The 20,563-nt window shown below is 40.3% G+C and overlaps 1 protein-coding gene across 1 annotated transcript; it reads left to right on the top strand.

The window, feature by feature from the left end:
* Window positions 1-2,827: 2,827 nt before the first annotated feature.
* On the top strand, window positions 2,828-17,266 carry LOC117347542 (polymeric immunoglobulin receptor-like). Its single transcript, XM_033918629.1, has 5 exons — window positions 2,828-2,912; window positions 4,386-4,715; window positions 6,396-6,737; window positions 15,958-16,069; window positions 16,247-17,266. The coding sequence occupies exons 1-5, from the start codon at window positions 2,828-2,830 to the stop codon at window positions 16,356-16,358; spliced, it is 981 nt and encodes a 326-aa protein (XP_033774520.1). The 3' UTR covers window positions 16,359-17,266.
* Window positions 17,267-20,563: the final 3,297 nt, after the last annotated feature.

Here is a 20,563-nt window from a genome sequence, read left to right as displayed (position 1 = left end):
TGAGACTCTGCAAACCTCATCTGCATGCGTGTGGTTTTAAGAATGACTCGTCTTTTTTAATTTATTACAATAGTAGTCTTGACAGATTTTACTGTGAACATTAGAGAATCTTATTGCTTTACTTCTGGAAGACTTCCCTCTCATGAAAGCAGTGGTCAAGGTCAGTGCTGGTACTGAAGCTCTGATGAGTGAGAAATCAGGCTCAAAGAGTATGAAAGTGAGAAAGCTTTCAAATGAGTGAGACTGCCCCCATCCCCCCCCCCCAATCAGCTGTTACTGAAATTAAATTAAATTCTGGTCGATGGGGAATCCCCTTTCCTATGAAGGTGTGCTAAACCCAATCCCAGGGAAAAGGTTCAAGAAAGATCCCAACAGGTCAAAAGGCTACTTTTCAATGAAAGGTTTCTGGTTTTCCTGGGCTAAAGTAATGGACTTGTCAGAGCTGATATATTGATGACTGTGATACTTTATAAAAGCATCTTATAGCATTGTTAATTGAGGGTAACCCGCTGTGAATTGGGATATAATCCATCACACAGCATGTTATGGCTTTTAATGATTTCATTTTCCATGCATGTGTCTGATCTCGCCATGTCCTAGTCCTATTCTGAAGCCGTCCTGGCCAGTGGCTTGTAACCCATATACAGCTGTGACTCCTAAAACAGGGCTTCCTTCCATCCTTCTTCTCTGTCTCCCTCTTCACAGCTGGAGAGGGAAGGATGTGGCTTTTATCACACCAAGCCAGCTTCCTCTATTGAATATATTTGCCTATCCTGTGTGTATTTATAGAATAAAAGATGGGGGAAAGCTTTTAAGCTTTCATCATAATGTCGCCCTGGAGGTAGCAATAAGTGACCTGACAAGATCTTCTTTCCCTTGTCCCTTGCACTCAAACAGGAGATTCCGTTGCTATAGTGTGAACTTTTTTGTATTTCTTATCCATAAGATTTTTACTTTTTCCAGATTCAGTTTTAAAACAGGCATGAGAAAAATGAAAACTCCCTCCTCCAACCATCATGATGGTATTCAGTCTTCAGTGCCCCACCCCTCAAAATCTAGTTGAATTGGGCCTTCACTGGGGGAGCTGCAGATGTAAGCAGGGCATGACACTGGCAAACATCTACTTCAGATGAAGGATCTGGGACAGTGGTACATTGTCTGCATAAAGATCGGAGGCTTTGCCTCCTTTAATCATATATTTTTTGAGAGAAAGTTTTATTTTCATCTCTCTACTTGCTTATTTTTTTGTATAACGCCCCAGGTTTGCACGAGCACTAGTGAGCGCCTGGCACTATATCAACCTGACACCTGACCAAGTATTTTGGCTCTGCTCAACTGATAACTCTCCTTGGCCCTCAGTGGAAATCTTCAGGCGCACATGTTTAAACATCCATCTGTAAAACAGAGACTTAAGTGTAAGCTACAACTCTTAAGAGCAGTCAGTCACATTCAGAGAGACTGGGAGGTGGCTACCGAGTGGCAGAAGTGTGTGAAATAAGCTATAAGGAGTGTATTTCAGGCCTCCACATAACACCACAAATCACCCAAGTTTGACATTTCCCCTATCCGTTCACAATTGCTATGAAAGTGGCCACTTAGGGCCAAAATGAATGGTGATGTGACGGTCTGCAGTCCCAAGGGATAGCTGAAAGATAAACCTAGAAATTCATGTATCCAGATAAAGACACACTTTCCAAAATACAAATCTACAGGCGAGTACTTCTACCTGCTCCAGAGACTAGAGTGGTTATAAAAGATGTGTGCCAGCTGCCAGTTTTGAAGGGAGATATACATGAAGAAACAGTGTGACTGTATAGAGAGAGGTGTGGCCAGTAGAAGAAAGTAGGTGTTGATGCCCATGTACAGGTCGATGGTGAGGCCCCACTTGGAGTAGTGTTCAATTTTGGAGACTATATCTGGCGAAGGACATGAAAAGACTTGAAGCGGTCCAGAGGGTGATGAAAATGATAAGAGGCTTGCGCCAGAAGAAGTATGAGGAGAGATTGGAAGCCCTGAATATGTATACCCTAGAGGAAGGGAGGGACAGTGGAGATATGATTCAGACATTCAAATACTTGAAAGGTATTAATGTAGAACAAAATCTATTCCAGAGAAAGGAAAATGGTAAAACCAGAGGGCATAATTTGAGGTTGAGGGGTGGGAGATTCAAGAGCAATGTTAGAAAATTCTACTTTACGGAGAGGGTGGTTGATGTCTGGAATGCGCTCCCGAGGGAGGTGGTGGTGAAGAAAATGGTGACAAAGTTCAAACAAGTGTGGGATGAACACAGAGGATCTAGAATCAGAAAATAACGGGTATACATTGAAGGAACTAAGGCCAGTACTGGGCATGCTTGCACGGTCTGTGTTCCATATATGGACATTCAGTTGAGGATGGGCTGGGGAGGTTAAGATGGGCTGGAGTGAGCTTTGATGGAGACTCCAGTAGATGGAACCTGGGCAGGGCTCTGGGTTTCTGGCACAGAAATATCTAAGAAAAAGGACCATTTAAACAAAATAATTAATTTATGGAGCATGTATGGTTGGGCAGATTAGATGGACCACTCGGGTCTTTATCTGCCGTCATTTACTACGTTACTATCTCCTTTTTTTCCTGTTACTGGAATGTTGTCTGTTATTTTTACTGTAACCCACTTAGCGTTAAGCAGGTTATAAGTTTTAATAATACATAAATAAATATTCCTCAATTCAAAAGTCTGAGGTGCTTCCTTTTTCCCTTAATACCCTACATTGCAGGCAGTCTGCTGATTTCTAGTTGGAGGATTTGGAAGACTTGGAAAGCCAGGAAGGAAGTGGCTAAAGCGAGAATGCTAAGCAAGCTCCTGCCAGACAGATCTCCTCTCTCCAAGATGAAGGGTCTTGTGCTTTTACTTTTGCAACTCTGGATGCCAGGTAAGATGACAGAAACTTACAACCCCATTGCTGCTAATAGCGGAATGGGAGGGAGGGGGTGCCTGCCCCCAGCAGCAGTTGCAATCCTAAATAAAGGTTCAAATACTGTATACAGTTCTGGATGGCTACTAAAATAGTCCATGGTCTTCATCATAAGGCATTAGTTTTATCTATTTTAGACTATTGTAACATCATCTATGTAGGAGCACCCTAAAAAATTCTAAGAAAATTAAGGATAATTTAGAATCCAGCTGTTCGATTGATTTTTTGGTTTAAAAAAGAATCACCATATTAGTCCATATTATCGTTCACTTCATTGGCTGCTTTTGGAGGCAAGAGTATTATTCAAATTTTCCTGTATCTGCTTTAAGCTAATATCGGGATTGTCTCCAGCTTACCTTTTTCCTCATTTTGTGTTACATAGACCATCCAGAGAAACTAGAAACTTCTACTTATTTGCTTAACCAAAAATTAGACCTTCTTAGATAGGACCCTAGCATTTCAAGCTGGTAGGCAACAATCTTGGTTAGGTAAATGTATTCAGCAAGCTATGTTATCCTATTGCAGTTTTCGGAAATTAATTAAGACCACTTTGTTCGATAAGTTTATTACTTAGTGAGTTTTATTATTGAAATTCTATTTTAAAAATATTTGCATTTTTTACTGTATTATTGTATTTCTCTGATTGTCCAGCTCTTTTTAGTGTAAACCGCCTAGAACTTTTGGTTATGGCGGTATAAAAGAATAAAGTTATTATTATTATACATTGAAAAAAGGCAGGAAAGGGGAGATATGATAGAGACATTTAACTACCTGGAGGTGTCCAATTTGTCTGTCATAAGTAGATTTAAGCTCTTTGGAGAAGGGACTGTCTCTTCCATGTTTGCTGCACAGCACTGCGTTTGCCTGGTAGCGCTATAGAAATTATAAGTAGGAGAAGTAAAGGAAGCTTCCTGGTGGAGATGAATTCAGAACAGAGGCTCTAGAGTGGGGAGGCAGACTCAATAGGTTGTTTGCACTTTATCTGATGTCATTTTCTTTGTCATCTGCACGAAGCAGCAGTTATAATCCTAGCCATCTTACTAGGCATATTGAACTGGCCGTTTTAGCCTGTATCTGCCACAATCAGTCTGTTTTTATTATGGAATATGATAGCTTTAAAGGTGAAGTTAGGAGGGGGCAGCTGGTCAGGAAATGCAAATCTTCTAAGCTTTTGCAGGAAATAAAGCAATTCCCCATACATGCCAATGTGACTGGATGTGCTTGTCAAAACATCATATGTGCTAGAGGGGCTATGTGTTTTTGCCCCACTAGTTGAATATTAAGCCAATACCAGACAGACTTCTATGGACTGTGTGAGAAATGGCAAGGACACAGGTGTTAATCTAGGTTTATCTTGTTGGACGGACTATGCAGGTTTTTATCTGCCGTCACCTTCTATGTCACTATGTTAGTATGTGTTTGACTCTACAGGTTCTCAACTTTCCAGCAATTTCCAAGTTGTGAGAGGAACCCTTGGGGAGACTCTCTCGTTACACTGCAGATATGTTCCAGAATACCAAAACCACATTAACAGCTGGTGCAGACAGATTAACGAAGGGGAGTGTGTGAATGTAGTGGAAATCAACAGATTAAACAGCGGCTATGTGGGAAGAACTACAATGAGTTTTGCCAACGACAAGAAAGGAATAATGAATTTAACCATAAGGCAGCTTCAAGAATGGGACACTGGGCTGTACTGGTGGAGAATTTGGACAGGTTACACATATCAAGTGATAGAAAAGATCCTATTGCTGGTGGAAGGTGAGTAGCACAAGAATATTTGGGATTGATCTCAGGAAGTTCAGTGAAGGGAACCAGCCATTCCTTTAGCTATGATTTGCTGGTAGTCTTGAATTCTCCCCTTTAAAGAAACATTTGTGATGTGCACATGGGCTGAGACTGTGACAGGTGAAAAATCAGAAACATGAGGCCAAATGGCCCATCCAGTCTGCCCATTCTCTCTTCCCCTCGCTAAGAGATCCCATGTGCCTCTCCTAGGCCAACATCTAGGGCCAGATGACATTTCTAATGAAATGATAAGAGCAGAAAAGTGAGCAGGAGAAAAGTCACTGAACTTGGAATGGCAATTCATGTCTCCATTACGATTGTTTCATTTTCTGAGTATAAAGTTACCTAGATATGTTAAGGACAGTAGTATTTTATTTGATACATGGAACACATTGAAATTTATTAGTAAATTAACGGATGTTCCAGTGGAAAAATCCACTTATCAATCCTTATGGTTAAACTCCAAGGTTCAAATAGGCGAGTCTGGGATCTCCTGGAAGCATTGGATGCAGGCAGGCATTCGAACATTAGATGACATTATATCTAATGGGAAACTGTTGGATTTTTCACAGCTGCAACAATCATTTTGAATTTCAAAATCTCAAATGATTGCAGTTGAAGCAGGCCGTTCAGAGTAGGTTCCCTGAATGGCAGAATTTTAAAACCTATTATAATTTGCAAGTCCTATGCTTCCAGACGGATTTGCTGGGACATCAGGCCGCCAGGTGGTATAAATTAATTTCTGAATTTTTAAATAAGAAACCAAAAAATAGTCTTAGAGACATCTGGAACATTGAGATAAAGCAGATGGCCACGAATTTGGACTTGGAGGATGAGATATACAGTGTCAGCATCTATGAGACAAACATGGTTTTTCTTATTGCATAGAACTTTTTGGACCCCTGTTCATTTACAAAAGTTAGATAGTTCTAAGTCTAATAGATGCTGGCATTGTCATCTTGATATAGGGACACTGGATCATCTGTTGTTCTATTGTCCTTTAATACTCAAGTTCTGGAAGTCGATATGGGGACAGATTAATGCTATACTTGAGGCATCGATTCCTTTGACATATGAGGCAGTCATATGTGGGACAATGTTACATCTGAAGCCCTCATTGGACATATATAGAAGTTGGCTTTTCCTTATCATGACTGGGGTAGCCATACAAATGGTTACACCCAACTGGAAGAACTGGGATCGCCTTAACTTTAATTTTTGGTGGGCAAATCTATGTTTAATTTACAGGTTTGAAAAAATGAACGCAGATATACTGGGTCATACTAAGAGATTTAAGTTAATCTGGGGCCCTTTGATATCTTTTATGGTTGCATTGTAATTGGTTTTGGGTTTTTTTTTTCCCCTTTGATTCTGTTGGTATATTGCACACACACCCAGGGGAAGGGAGGGAGGGAAAAGGATATTTATGTCATGGTTTTATTCTCTTGTAAGGTATTGATTGGGTGGGGTTTTTTTCTTTGTTGTGGGGATTTTGATTGATTATAAATGCATATATGATTGATGTGTTTAAGTAGATACTGTACTTCCTTTTTGTTAACTTTGGAAAATTAATAAAGATTTAAACAGGAGTAAAGTCACAACAGTGGTTCCAGATAGACAGAATTGTGCAATTAATGATTCTTGTCTGTGTAGGACTGGACCCCTTAGCTGGTGCACAGGTGGTAAGAGGGGTTCTGGGAGGAACAGCCACTCTGCACTGTTTGTACACTGAAAGGGAGCGTTGGTCTAAAGTGTGGTGCAAGCAGAAAACACAGGATCACTGCGACTGGCTTTTTCATTCTGATGGAAACGTTATTAACCACTATGAGAAGAGGTCAGCAGTGTTCGATGACCAGAAGAATGGACAGATGACTGTCACTCTGAAGGAGTTAAGGGCATGGGATGCTGGACTATACAAGTGTGAGAAACTGGACAAAAGCAGAACATTAAACACCATACTTCTCCTGATTTCAGAAGAGAGCAGACCAACCACAGGTAACACTCTCAAATGTATACTGGAGGATGGATATACCATTTATACTCAAATATAAGCCAAGATTTTGGGGCCAAAAAGGGGTCTCAGCTAATATTCGGGTCAGCCCCCACCCGTTCCCCTCCCAGACCTGTTACAGGCCTCCACTGGGCCTGCCATAAGACCTGGTGGTCCAGCGGTGGGCTGGGACAGTAGGGATCCCTCCTACCTCCTGTTCCCACCGACTCCAAAAAGTTTTACTTCCCTCCCGCCTTTCGATTTCCTGGTGGTCCAGTGATGAACCAAGCAGGACTAATCTTCCCGAATTCCTGCTCTGTGAAGAGCTGCTAGCTGAATGACTGCCACAAGTTCTCAGCGGGGACAGGAGGGATCCCTCTTGCCCATCCTACCGCGAGACAGTCAAGGAATTCAAAAGGTATGTGGGGGAGGAGTCGACTGAGACAGGAGAGATCCCTCCTGTCCTGGCCCACCAGGTCTTACGGCAGGCCTGGTGGAGGCCTGCAAGGCATCAGGAGGGAGGGGAACAGGTGCAGTTGAATATTACCACCCCCTTCCCCCAGGCTTATATTCGAGTCAACCTTTTTTCTCTTTTTCAGGGGGGAGGGAGGGAGTATATACAGTAGCTTAACTACCTATTCTGTAGTGCTCTCTTCACCCTGACATAAATCTCCCATTTCAGTAACTGCACAGCAACCTCAACTTTCAGTCAATTTTGAAAGTCTGGTTGTATTTCCACTTTATAAGACATTAAAACAAATACAAAGCGAAAAAGAATGTAACACACGACGAAAGAGACAAAAATGATTCAGAACAAAAGTACCAAAAAGGACGGATTACTAAAATGACTAGACGTTTCCAACTCATCCTTGTCAGAAAGAATTTCACAAATTCACTAATAGAGCAGTACCAGTAACCTGACAAACTTGTTTCCTCAAAGGCTGAAGTATAATACGTGTAAGTAACGGGTTTATCTGCTGTCATTTGCTAGGTTAAAAAGAATTCCCCTCACTTGGTTTCTAATAAAGATACATCCCCCTCATCCCACCTGCGCTCCATGCAATCGAGATGCTACCAGCGGATTCACTTAATGTTGGGGTCATCCACATTTCCTCACCTGCCACCCTCTATCCACACTGGGGTAGGATCTGTTCAGGTGATGGATTTTACTTCCCCCTACCAACTCCCCTTGAGTAAAAGGAGTGAATCCTAGTACTTGATAGGCCTCCTCCAAATGTCCAGATCATCTCTACTATTCCCTTTCCCTTTATTATCTAAATTGGAATGCATCATTTTTTTTTCTTTTGCTAATTACTTTATTAACATTTTTTTCACAAAATAAATACAATCAAGAAAAAGTGTTCCTGTCAAAATTACAGTTGACTAAACAGTTAAATTATATAGCCATTTTCCCCAGAAGTAGTGAAGAAAAATTCCCCAATCAACGCTTCTTCAACCAGGCAAAATACTCTCTTAAAGGAGGCAATTAAAAAAGGTGGAATCTGCTATTTAATAAAAAATGTTCTCATGCTGCCTGTGATGAGAAGCACGGTCTTAAAATGCACCCAATCTAAATTCCCGTTTTCATTGCCTCCTTCTACAGACGTTCTGCCTCGGGCACTAGGAATGCATCATTTAAAGTCCCCTCCCACAATTAGCTTCCTTTCCAAAAAAACATGCAATTTATCCATAATCTAAGCAAGAAGCTTCCCTTGCACTGTCTTGGGAGCATAAATGTTCACCAAGGTGTGCTTTTCAAACTGATCTTTTTTATTTTGAACTATTTCATGGATTTGAGTCATAGACAGGGGCATTCTCAATATGATTGCTAAATCCAATTTTGGAATTTCTCAGGGAGAGTGGGAGATAGTGGATGGCCCATTTGGCCTTTATCTGCTGTCATGCTTCTATATCAACTGGCATATTTCTTGCATTCAAAAAATGTCAAACTTTACCATCATTTAAGGCTCACTATAATAATAATAATAATAATAATAAATAATTTTATTTCTTATATACTGCCAGGCGGTTTACAATAAGAAGAGCTGGACAATCAGCGATATAGTTACAGTGTAGAATCAATGAATACAAGTACAAAGAATGCAAATATAATAAGAAAGCTGGACAATCGGTGGCAATGTTGCAATGTAGAAGCAATGAATATCATAGTACAGAGTAGGAGAGGTGATGAACAGAAAAGGGGAGGGGTAATGAATGGACAAATTCTTAGGTAACAAATCGGTTGAACAGTTTCGGTTTTACTAATTTTCTAAAACTAAAATAGGATGAGGAGTGGGTGATAATGTTTCCCAGTCAATCGTTGAATTTGCCTGCCTGGAATCTTTTGTAACAGCAGGCCTTTATTGTTGGGTGGAAAAATATGTGGATTCTACGTGTGGGCCAGGTACATAGGGGCCAAACCAAAGATTGATTTGAAGCAGAGACAAGAAAATTTATACAAAATTCTTGCTTCGAGGGGCATCCAATGGAGTTTTTGATAATAGGGACTTATGTGTTCCCATGTTTTTAAAGTGAAAATGAGGTGTACTGCCAAATTTTGAATAATTCGGAGTCTTTGAAGGGTTTTCTTGAACGCTCCCAAATAGATAATATTGCAATAGTCCAGCATGCTTAGAATAGAAGACTGGACCAGTAAACGGAATGATGCTGCATCAAAGTATTTCCTGATGATTCTTAGTTTCCATAATGTCGAGAAGCATTTTCTAGTCAGTAAATCCATGAGTGTGTCTAAAGTAAGGTAACGGTCAAGAGTCACTCCCAGGATTTTTAAGGAATCGACAATAGGGAAGTCCTGACCATTCAAGGAAATTTTTAAATCTTTGATTTTATCGTTAGGGCTTACGAGAAAAAATTTGGTTTTGTCTGAGTTGACTATGGTTGTCATGGAAAATGTATAGGAAGGGATTTGGGATGCCAGCCCATTGCTCCCCTTATCTGCTACTGTTGGGTAATGGAGATTTACCTCCTGGTATGCAGGGAATGAGGTTTAAAGAATAGGGACAGAAGGCCATCCATACTTTGCAACAAGTGAGTTAAGAAGGGTGCTGCGCTTTGAAAAGCTTCAAAATAAATTTGGCTTGAATGCATGAGATAATGTCTCATTTGCAAATAGGACTTATCCTAATGCATAAAACAGGTCTTTTGGGCATTGCTGTGAGCCCTCTGTTAGGATGCTAGACTTTTGGCTGTATGAAATTTGGCATCTAAGACCCCTCTGCCTTTCCCCCACCACATACCGTACTGACTTCCAGTATCAGCAGCAGCAGGGCCCATGTCTACTCACTGCAGCCAAGGTCCTTGGTCAGAATGCAGATGTGGTGCCTGTGAGGAAGGATGCTTCTTCAGGAAGCTTGTTTTGTTCTCCCGCCTGAGGCAACCCAATTTCCTTTCTGCTCAAGGACCCCCAGCTGCAGCAGGACAGGCTGTATGTTTCTATTAAAGTACCAAAGGTCAATGCATGGGATGGGGAAGAAGAAGCAGAGGATTTTTGGGTGCCACCATTTGGCCATCCAAAATTCTTGCATCCAAAGTCCACCATCTCAACAGCTCTTCTGAAACGGTGGCAACAGAAAGGCAGCACATGAACCTCACATACATCCTAATGCATGGTTAATGCTGAATTTGATCAATTTTGGCCAAAAGGAAGGAGAGATTAAGGGCCTTATAGGAAAGTATTATATGAAGTATATGAAAAAATTTCAGAGGACATTTTTTGAACATACAATCCAAAAATGTGCTTCAAATTTAGCTGAATATTATATATCAGGAGATTTCTTGGAGGAGTGTGATATGGAGTAGATTTGGTAGTTCTTTGAGGGAATTGCATTACAGATTCTACATGCATCCCAGAGGGCTTAGCAGGGTTTGGGAGGACAGGTCAGGTAACTGTCATAAATGTGGGAGTGTGGAGGGGGTCACACATACAGCTCCAGGAGAAACTTAAAAACAATCACATGCAATAGACCTGTAATCCTACCCATACCAAGAGCGACATGATTGATAAAAGGTATGGAAAATCTTTCATATGCTGAAGATTAGAGAAACTGGGGCTCTTTTCTTTGGAGAAGCGGAGACTTAGAGGGGACATGATAGAGACTTACAAGATCATGAAGGGCATGGAGAAAGTGGAAAGGGACAGATTCTTCAAACGTTCGAAAACTACAAGAACGAGAGGGCATTTGGAAAAATTAAGAGGGGACAGATTCAGAACCAATGCTAGGAAGTTCTTCTTCACCCAAAGGGTGGTGGACACCTGGAATGCGCTTCCAGAGGGTGTGATAGGACAGAGTACGGTTTTGGGATTAGATGATTTCCTGAAGGAAAAGGGGATAGAAGGGTATAGATGATTTCCTGAAGGAAAAGGGGATAGAAGGGTATAGATAGAGGATTACTATACAGATCCTGGACCTAATGGGCCGATACAACAACAGGATAACTTCTTTCGTTCTGGTTGTAATACCTTTCTTGATAATACCTATCATTCTATTTGCCTTCTTAGAGGCCGCTGTGCACTGTGCTGACGGCTTCATTGTCTTGTCCACTATTACCCCCAAGTCCTTTTCTAGCGTACTTTCACCCATTACCAGCCCTCCCATGGTATAGCTGTACTGTACTGTTTCCTACATCCAAGACTTTATAGTTCTCTACATTAAACTTCATCTGCCATCTTGTCGCCCACTCTCCTAGTTTGTCCAGGTCCCTTTGTAAATCTTCGCAGTCCTCTTTAGTCCTAACTCCACTAAATAGTTTGGTGTCGTCTGCAAATTTTATTACTTCACACTTTGTCCCCGTTTCTAGATCATTTATAAATACATTGAACAGCAGCGGTCTGAGTACCGACCCCTGAGGAACACCACTCGTGACCCTCCTCCAGTCCGAGTAGTGGCCCTTCATTAGACATGGCCATGGCAAATGATCCAAAACTGCTGTCCTTTATTGAATGGTCATCACTAATATGGTTAGATCATTATATATGTAGATTCACTTTAAATCGTGAAACATCACACACCAATCCAAGATCAAAAAGAAAATCAATCAAATCTTGAGGGAAAAATCAATGCCCAAATGTTCTGGGAAAACTGGGACCCTCTTTACAAATGACAAACAGAAACCTGGACCAAAATAAAAAAAATGGATGGAATCCATAGAGATCACATTAGAATTAATAGCTCCAGTAGTAGAGAGGAAAGTACCCAGAAGCGAGAAAAGCCGAACTGAGAAGAGGATGCCAAAAGCTATCAGGAGATCAAGCACTTTGACACCGACGGAGGAAACATGCATATTATAACAGACATATAGAACATAACCAAAAATAAGGAAGTTGTTCAAAATTCTAACAAAACTGACAGTCTGCACAGCAATAACTGCCTCAAACATAGCTCTTCCCCACACCCAACTCACTAGCATCATACTTTACAAATAAGATAAGAGAATATATTTAAACGATTTGATAATATGGCAATCAACTTGAAGATACTAATCCTGAAAGTAATTTATTCGATACCAGTGAACAGACCATGGACAGCGTTCAATATAGTCACAACAACAGAACCAAGACCTCTGGTAAATAGATTATCTGAAACAAAATGCTAACTGGATCTATGTCCATCCCACCTATACTGGAAGACATGCTAAATTGGTTAGTCAAGATGATTAACTCTACACTAGAACAAGGATGGTTCTCAGAGGAATTTGAGGAAATTCTACTTACACCTCCCTAAAAAAGCATACTTAGACCTATACCAAGCTGCAAGCTACAGACTGGTACCATTCATGATAAAGTTGATTGAGTTTGTAGTTGCCGCCCAGCTAAAGATTATATTTCAAAAATGGAATCTACTATTGCCCTCTCAACATGGGTTCAGAAATGAACACAATACAGAAACATCCTTGATTGATCTAACATCGAGAGTTATATCAATATTAAGCACAGGTAAACAAATATTACTATTACAGTTCGATGTCAACCACATTCTGCTGCTGATCAGACTAGCTGAAATAGGAGTTTCAGGAATGGTATTACAATGGTCCCAAGGCTTCTTGATGAAAAGACGCTTCAGATAATCCTCAGACCAAGGGAAAGGCTCTTCTCATACGCAAAGGTCTTTCTACTAATTTCTGCAAGTTTGAACCAAGCAAGCATGACAAGAATAACAACTCAAGTGCAAGAATGGGCAATGAGATACCATCTCAGACTAAACACTGAAAAAAATCAAACTAATCCCACTATCATTACTCTGACAACTGGAATCAGCTTCAACAGTGAGAAAACTTCTAAAATACTGGGAGTCACTTTAGATAGCTCATTAAGGGCTCCTTTTACAGAAGTTTCTTTTGCAAGCTGGTGAGGTAAATGCTCAGACGCTCATAGGAATTCTATGAGCGTTGGAAAATTTACCTCGCTGGCCCACAGCAGAAACCTCTACCACAGGTTAGTAAAAGCCAGCTTAAGTTTTGAAGATCATGTTAACAACTTAGTCCGAAAATCCTCTCTCACACTACAAAAACTAAAAATGGTAAAACCATACTTCTTCCAACAGCACTACAGGATACCAGGGCAGTCAACGATATTATCATTACTAGACAACTGCAATGCTCTACTCTATGAAACTAATGAAAAACTCCAGCTGATACAAAACACTATGGCAAAACTCATATACTACAAATCAAAATTTCACCACGTCACACCACTGCTTAGAGAACTACACTGGTTACTCCTGGTGGAATTCTGCACATGCGAGACAGCGATTCACATAAACAGTTGGGTCTAAGCCAGCACAGGAGGAGGAAGTGACCTGTTGTGCAGCGGTTCATTTCCTCCTCTACTGCCCTTGTCGGCACTGCTTTTGTACAATTCTGTGTGTCCTGAGGGGGTGAGGAATTCTGCCAGGAGTAACTGAATAGAATTCAAACTATGCTGTGTGGCATTTAAAATGCTATACGGTGATGTCCCTAATAGCTTCCCCAGATTTACTGAACCAATGTAACTCTAACAGCCTGATCCTATCATTCTTAATTCTGAAAGATGTAAAATACAAGACATCAAGGAAGTTTTTCTTCACCCAAAGGGTCGTGAACACTTGGAATGCGCTACCGGAGGAAGTGATCAGGCAGAGTACGGTACATGGATTCAAACAGGGATTGGATGGATTCCTGAGGGATAAAGGGATCGTGGGATACTGAGAGAGGTGCTGGGATGTAACACAAGTATAGAAAGCTAACCAGGTAATAAGTATAGAAAGCCAACCAGGTCGTGCATGGGCAAGACCAGAGGGTGAGGACTTTGATGGGAAGATAGGACTTAAATGGGAAGCCAAGGTGGCAAGGGAGCCCCTTCTGATGATTATGACAGGTCGTGACCTGTTTGGGCCGCCGCGGGAGCGGACTGCTGGGCAGGATGGACCTATGGTCTGACCCGGCGGAGGCACTGCTTATGTTCTTATGTTATGTTCTTATCTCTCAGCAAATCATTCAACTACCAAAGAGCAAAAGTGTGGACCTCACTTCCCATTGAAATTCGCACAACCACTGTATGCACACCGTTTGGCAAAAATCTAAAAATGCAGCTTTTTAAGAAATCCCTACCAGGGGTACAAAGAGACTCAGACTAATAATACAAGTCACAATGTTAATGGTCAGCTGCTATCTTTGATATATTACCTCAGACTGTATGTAGCATAACTTATTCCTTATAGCATGTTTAACTCTACACAGAATTCTATGCTGCTTGAAACCTGCCTAGAACAAGCTAATGAGTATTCAGTGGGTCATAACACAACATATTTTCATTGTTGGTGGATGTGCCCAAATATTACAAGTATCTAGATAAACTTGTGGAGGCATGTAGAACATCTCTTCAGCCAGTCTATATTAAGAGTGTAAGATTATGTCTGCTGGACATGGAAGATAATCTAGAGCTGGAAAGAGATGAGCATCATTTGCCAGGAAGCAGGAGCATAGCTAGCTAGACCTGAACTGAGCATGTGCGAGAGAGCTGGCATTATCAGCCAAAGTACGCCTGCCTCAGGCGCAACTCAGACAGATGTTTTCAGCTGGCAGGGCTTGGCATCCCCACCAGTGGGAGGAAGGCTTGCTTAATTGCTAAACAATATATTTTAATCCAATAGATACAACCTGAATCCCCCACACTGGTTTTATGGCGAAATTTAATGTACCATTCGCTCCATATAGAGAGAATGATGGCTCAAAGTGGTAAAGAAAAGATTTATACAACTCTGGAACCCCTTTTCAACTCGCCATCATCATGTTTGGAAGTGCCTTACTTAACAATTTGAAGATTTAAACCATGTTACACAGTAAATGATGGCAGATAAAGAGCCAGTTATTTGAAAATGTTATAGTCCATCACATCTTTTGATTGATTGATGTTTGTACTTTTAGTTGTGGTCCCAGATTGTTGTGACTCCCGACATATGCCATCGCACTGGAAGTCCATCTTCTGAACTTCCAGTTTGGGGAAATTGTTCTTATACAGATCTGATAGTTAGGTTTTTATTATAATAAACTTTGGGTTTGTCATATTTTTTTATTTATTCATTCATTCTCTCTCACTTTTTTCATTTTTAGGTTCTCCAAGCATGCTCACAGTGCTAGGAATTATTAAGAATGGGTTGGTAAACAAGACCAAGGATATTAAAATGCCTCTATATTGCTCCATGGGGTGCCCTCACCATGAGTATTGCACACAATTTTGGTCGCCGAATCTCAAAAAAAGATATAGTGGAATTAGAAAAGGTTCAAAGAAGAGCTACCAAGATGATAAAGTGGATGGAACTCCTCTCATATGAGGAAAGACTAAAGAGGTTGGAGCTCTTCAGCTTGGAAAAGACAGTTAAGGGGAATATGATTGAGGTTTACAAAATCCTGATCACCCTTTTCAAAAGTACAAAAACCAGGGGACAGTCAATGAAATTACATGGGAATACTTTTAAAACAAATAGGAGAAGGTGGTTCCAGTAGTTAGTGTAGGTAGATTTAAAGAAGATTTAGACAAGTTTCTGGAAGAAAAGTCCATAGTCTGCCAGACAGGCATGGGGGAAACCACTGCTTGCCTTGGATCGATAGTTTGGATTGACCACTGTTGGAAACAGAAGACTGGGTCAGACCATTTGTCTGACCCACTATGCTGCTCTTATGCTGTACTATCAGAATGCTCCCTGAGCACTACGTTTTCTCTCCTGACAGGCCCAGTTATCCAATCAGAAAGACCACCTACCATCTGCTCTATCAACTCTATCTCCAACATTGACTTCCCCCAACACACCAATTCTTCCCAGATTGATCCTACACCATCCAGGTACTGCTGCCCCTGCTAAAAACTATTTATTCACACTGCCTACTGTGCCCCTATTGCATCTCAGCATCTTGAATCCTAGGCTCAGTTTTGTGCATATACTTGGAACGACTAGCAACTTGTAATACTTGCTTTGTATATTATTAGTCATTAATGCTCCTTTTTCCCCCCTTCAATCAGCTACACAAAAAGCCATTACCAGGTTTGGGACATACTTCGCTGGATTTTCTTTCTGGTTATGATCACCTGTCTGATCTTGGTAAAATGTGGAAAAGCTTTTTCATGCAGGTAACAAGACTCCAGCATTACAGCACGTTTGCACCTGCTTCCCAAGCACAAGCAAGAACTTTGTACAGAAGATGCAGGTAAATCAGAGAGGCCTGGAGAGATATAGCCACAGGAAGAGTCAATTCCCTTGGCAAACATAAGAGAAATAATCTTTTCTGATCCTTTGTACTAACTCTACAATGAAAGAAAGCTGAGCATGGGGTAAAAGATTGTGGATTTTCCAGTAGAACAGACTTTCTTCATGATTCTTCTATTGCCATAGTAAAAATCTTGATTCAGTGTTCATTTTTCATAGAAAGAGAAAATGAGGCAAATAAACACCAATACAGCCCCATGTGCCCAGGTTTTCTTGAATTCAGATACAGTCCTCATCACCAGTTTCATACATCCACTACCTTTCCATAAGGAAATTTTTCCTCAGATTACTCCTGACCCTGTTGCCTTTCACCCACATTTTAAGACTTCATTTCAGAGCTTCCTTACCTCTTCTACCTTTATTTGAGGTGTTTGGACAGATTCTCTTTTATCCATAAAGGATCAGGTTTTATCTGTCATTAAAACTGCTCGCTTTCAGATGCGGCTTTTGAGTAGATTAAAACCATATGATTTTCATCTTCTAGTTCAGTTGTATTACAAAGGTTGGATTATTGTAATGCACTGTGGTTGGGTATGTCATCAGCCAAATGTAGATCTTTACAGAGCAAATTTGAGCATGTGATACCTTTACTACAAAAATTGCATTAGCTACCTTTTAAATCTTAAGGTGTTGGTATTGATTTTTCAAGAAATTCACCGAGGGATACTGTGGTATCTTTTACATGCTGGAACATTACATCAGCCCCATTAGTCCTTAAGATCGGAGAACATGATGCACTTAACTGTTGATGAGTTAAAGCATGTAAGGTATGCTAGTACCAGAGCTATGGCTACAAGGGGTCACTGAAAAGTTCTCAGCCCAACCAAGAAGAGAATGATGTGGAGCCATGAAACTTACTAGTTATTCCACACTTTTCTTGACACTTTTTGTTCCATATCATTGAAATGAAAAGTGTGGAATAACTTGTAAGTTTCATGGCTCCACATCATTCTCTTCTTGGTTGGGCTGAGAACTTTTCAGTAGCCCCCCTCGTATTTCGGTGGCAGGGGTAAAGCTCCCAAATAATCTGGTTGGACAACTGAAAATGAATAATAACTTTCAGAGTTTAAAAAAATTATTAAACATCTCTTTTTATAGCAGCTTTTTAAGTGGTTAAGAAGCAGCGACTGAAGGAATGAAGTGATTAATGGAAAAGGTGTCTGTATATTGTTTTGTTTTATACTGTTTTTATCTTATGATTATGTTTGTTTGTTTTGTAACATGCTTTAGGTAGAAGCAGAATATAAGTTTTTTAAAATAAATAAATGAAAAATAATACCTCCACCTGCATAATTCAACAGATGATAGCACTAACCACCACAGGAGCTTACTTGCTTTTCAAAATCTCTTCCTTCACATGTTGGCTAGAAGAATCTTTATGAAGAGGCTGTTTTGCTATTGCTTATGAAATAAAGCATGCAATGCACACTAGGTGCGATTTAAGCAACACAGCATGATAGAATTTCTGAAGGTGTTGTTCCAATTGAACTTCACTGCTGCATGTAAGATGTTTGTGAATGCATTGATGTAAATATTGTGGACCAGAAAGAGATGATTTCTATGATCAAAACTGAAGTGGATGACCTATGACAACATTGGCCATGTCTTAAATGAGAAAGGCTGGCAAACTTGTAGAGGACAGGACAACTCAAGTGTTACATTGCAACCTTGAAAACTTTGAAAGAATGATTTAAAAAGTTCAGAAGCAGGAGGAGGAGATTCTGTTGCAACATGACAATGCTTAAATTGCAAAGATGATCTCAAAGTCTTACAGCTAATAGCTATAAATAAAAGACAAGAGCTGTGTCAAAACTTGAAAATCCATATTACCTTCCAAAGAGAATTAAGTCTCAAAATCCAAACCAGCAGAATTTATCTGCTGATAGTTTGGATTTAACTAATTTCCTTGAGAAGTTGGAGACTGAGGTTCAGGTTGTCACCTACATTGATGGTACAGTTTGCTATTGATTCTGATAGAAAATGGATGCTAAAATTGTTTTTTAAATATAAAGATGTTCCAATTTTGACTAATACTATCAGAATGTTTCCTGATGTATCTCGCTTTACCCAGAAAAGATGAAAGCAGTTTCTTATTTTGAGACCACAGGTTATTCAGCTAGGGGCAACTTTTGTTCTGCGATTCCCCTGTAAATGTGTATTGGCTTATAAGGAGGACAGCTATGTCTTTTATAACTCTTGATTAATTATGGGTATGGCTGGCTCTTAGATAGCTCAGAAAGAATAGTTCAAGAGCAATTAGACTGCATCTTCATTTTCCTTTTGTTTTATTTGCTTATTTGTTAAAATTTCAGCTAATCATCAGCTCCGCTTTCATTTAAATGGTGGACTAACTATACTTTGTAATATCTTCTTTAAATTCCTAAATCTTAATTCTATGTTTGACTGTGGTTACACTGTATTTTTCTCTTGATTTGAAATTTGTCAAATCTTAAAATCAATAAAATATAAATATCGAAAACTTGAAAATCCAAACCTCAATCAGCTCAAAAAGGGATACCATCACAGTCTGCCTGCCCCCAAATGCTGCAGCAAAAAGGTAGGAGCCAAACCAGTCAATCAGAAAAAAAAAAAACAACCACCACCTCCACAAAATAAGGTATAACAGTTCAAAACAGGCAGAAAAATAAAAAAAAATGGTAAATATTCCAAAAATAAATAAAGGTACAGAAAGCTGCAATAGGGTAGACACCCCTGATAGAGTAGAAAGCTTGAATAGTCTAGAATCTGATTCAGAAGCTAATATTTAATGCTAAAAAATGCAGTCATGCATTTGGCTACAAGAACCAAAGGTGGTGGTGGTAGTAAAGAGGGTGAAGCACTTGGTCATTGTATGTGATGATCTTAAGGTGACCAAACAGGTAGAAAAGATAACAGCGACACGTGGAAAGAGGAGGTAATAGTGCCTCTGTGTAAGTCTCTAGTGAGACCTCATTTAGAGTAGGATGTACAGTTATAGAGATAGGATGGAGTTGATCCAGAAATGGTTACTAAAATGGGCAGTAGCCATCAAAGCATTTGGCCCATCGTCTCCCCGACTGTGTTGCTGCTTGTTTTGGACTTGAGATTTAAATACCTGTCACTGAAAGGAAGTCCTAGAATGGGGGGCACAGGATGAAGTTGAAAGGGAAGAGACTCAGGAGTAATCTACTGAATGCTATTGCACGGAAAAAGTGGTGGTGGAGATAGTGTAGTTGCTTACCTGTAACAGGGGTTCTCCATAGACAGCAGGGGAATTTGTGTGTCAGTGCTCTCCCATAGCAAAAGTAAGCCTCTGGCTTACTGAGCATGTGCAGGGATTCCCGCCTTCAGTAGCCCCTCCCCTTGATGCTCAGTTTTGTCTCTAGCTGAAGAAGTCATATATACATATTTTAGAGGGGAAGGAGGGAGGGGAACTGTGACTACATTCCCCTGCTGTCTATGGAGAACCCCTGTTACAGGTAAGCAACTACACTATCTCCACCACCACCACTTTTTCCGTGCAATAACATTCAGTAGATTACTCCTGAGTCTCTTCCCTGGTTTTTGTACTTTTTGAAAGGGTGAAAAATCAATTCACTCTTACTCATTCAGAATTTGGTAGACCTCAATCATATCCTCAACAGTCTCTTTTCCAAGCTGAAGAGCCCCAATCTCTTTAGTCTTTCTTCATTCAAGAGGAGTTCCATCCCCTTTATCATTTTGGTCGCTCATCTTTGAACTTTTTCTAATTCCGCTATATCTTTTATTGAGACACAGCAACCAGAACTGTGCACAATACTCATGGTGAGGATGCACCATGGAGTGATGCCATCCTGTTTGCTTTTTTTGCCACAGTCGCACACTGGAAACAAAATTTCAGTGTAGTGTCTACAATGACACCCAGATCTTTTTCTTGGGTGCCGACTCCTAATATTGATCCTAGCATCCAGTAACTATGATTTGGATTATTCTTCCTGATGTGCATCACTTTGCATTTGTCCACATTAAATTTCATCTGCTATTGGATGTCCAGTTTTTTCTAAGGTCTTCTGGCAATTTGTCACAGCCCACATGTGTTTTTGACAACTTTGGTT

The sequence above is a fragment of the Geotrypetes seraphini genome, chromosome 13 (assembly GCF_902459505.1).
Source record: "Geotrypetes seraphini chromosome 13, aGeoSer1.1, whole genome shotgun sequence".
Taxonomy (NCBI): domain Eukaryota; kingdom Metazoa; phylum Chordata; class Amphibia; order Gymnophiona; family Dermophiidae; genus Geotrypetes; species Geotrypetes seraphini.
This window is presented reverse-complemented; position numbering and strand designations above follow the sequence as displayed.

Bases quoted from the DNA above. Each gene is read 5' to 3' on its own strand.
- LOC117347542 (XM_033918629.1), top strand. From the start codon at position 2,828: ATGCTAAGCAAGCTCCTGCCAGACAGATCTCCTCTCTCCAAGATGAAG. The intron at 6,738-15,957 runs GTAACACTCTCA...CTCTCCTGACAG, and splicing joins AGAGAGCAGACCAACCACAG to GCCCAGTTATCCAATCAGAA. The intron at 16,070-16,246 runs GTACTGCTGCCC...CCCTTCAATCAG, and splicing joins ATTGATCCTACACCATCCAG to CTACACAAAAAGCCATTACC.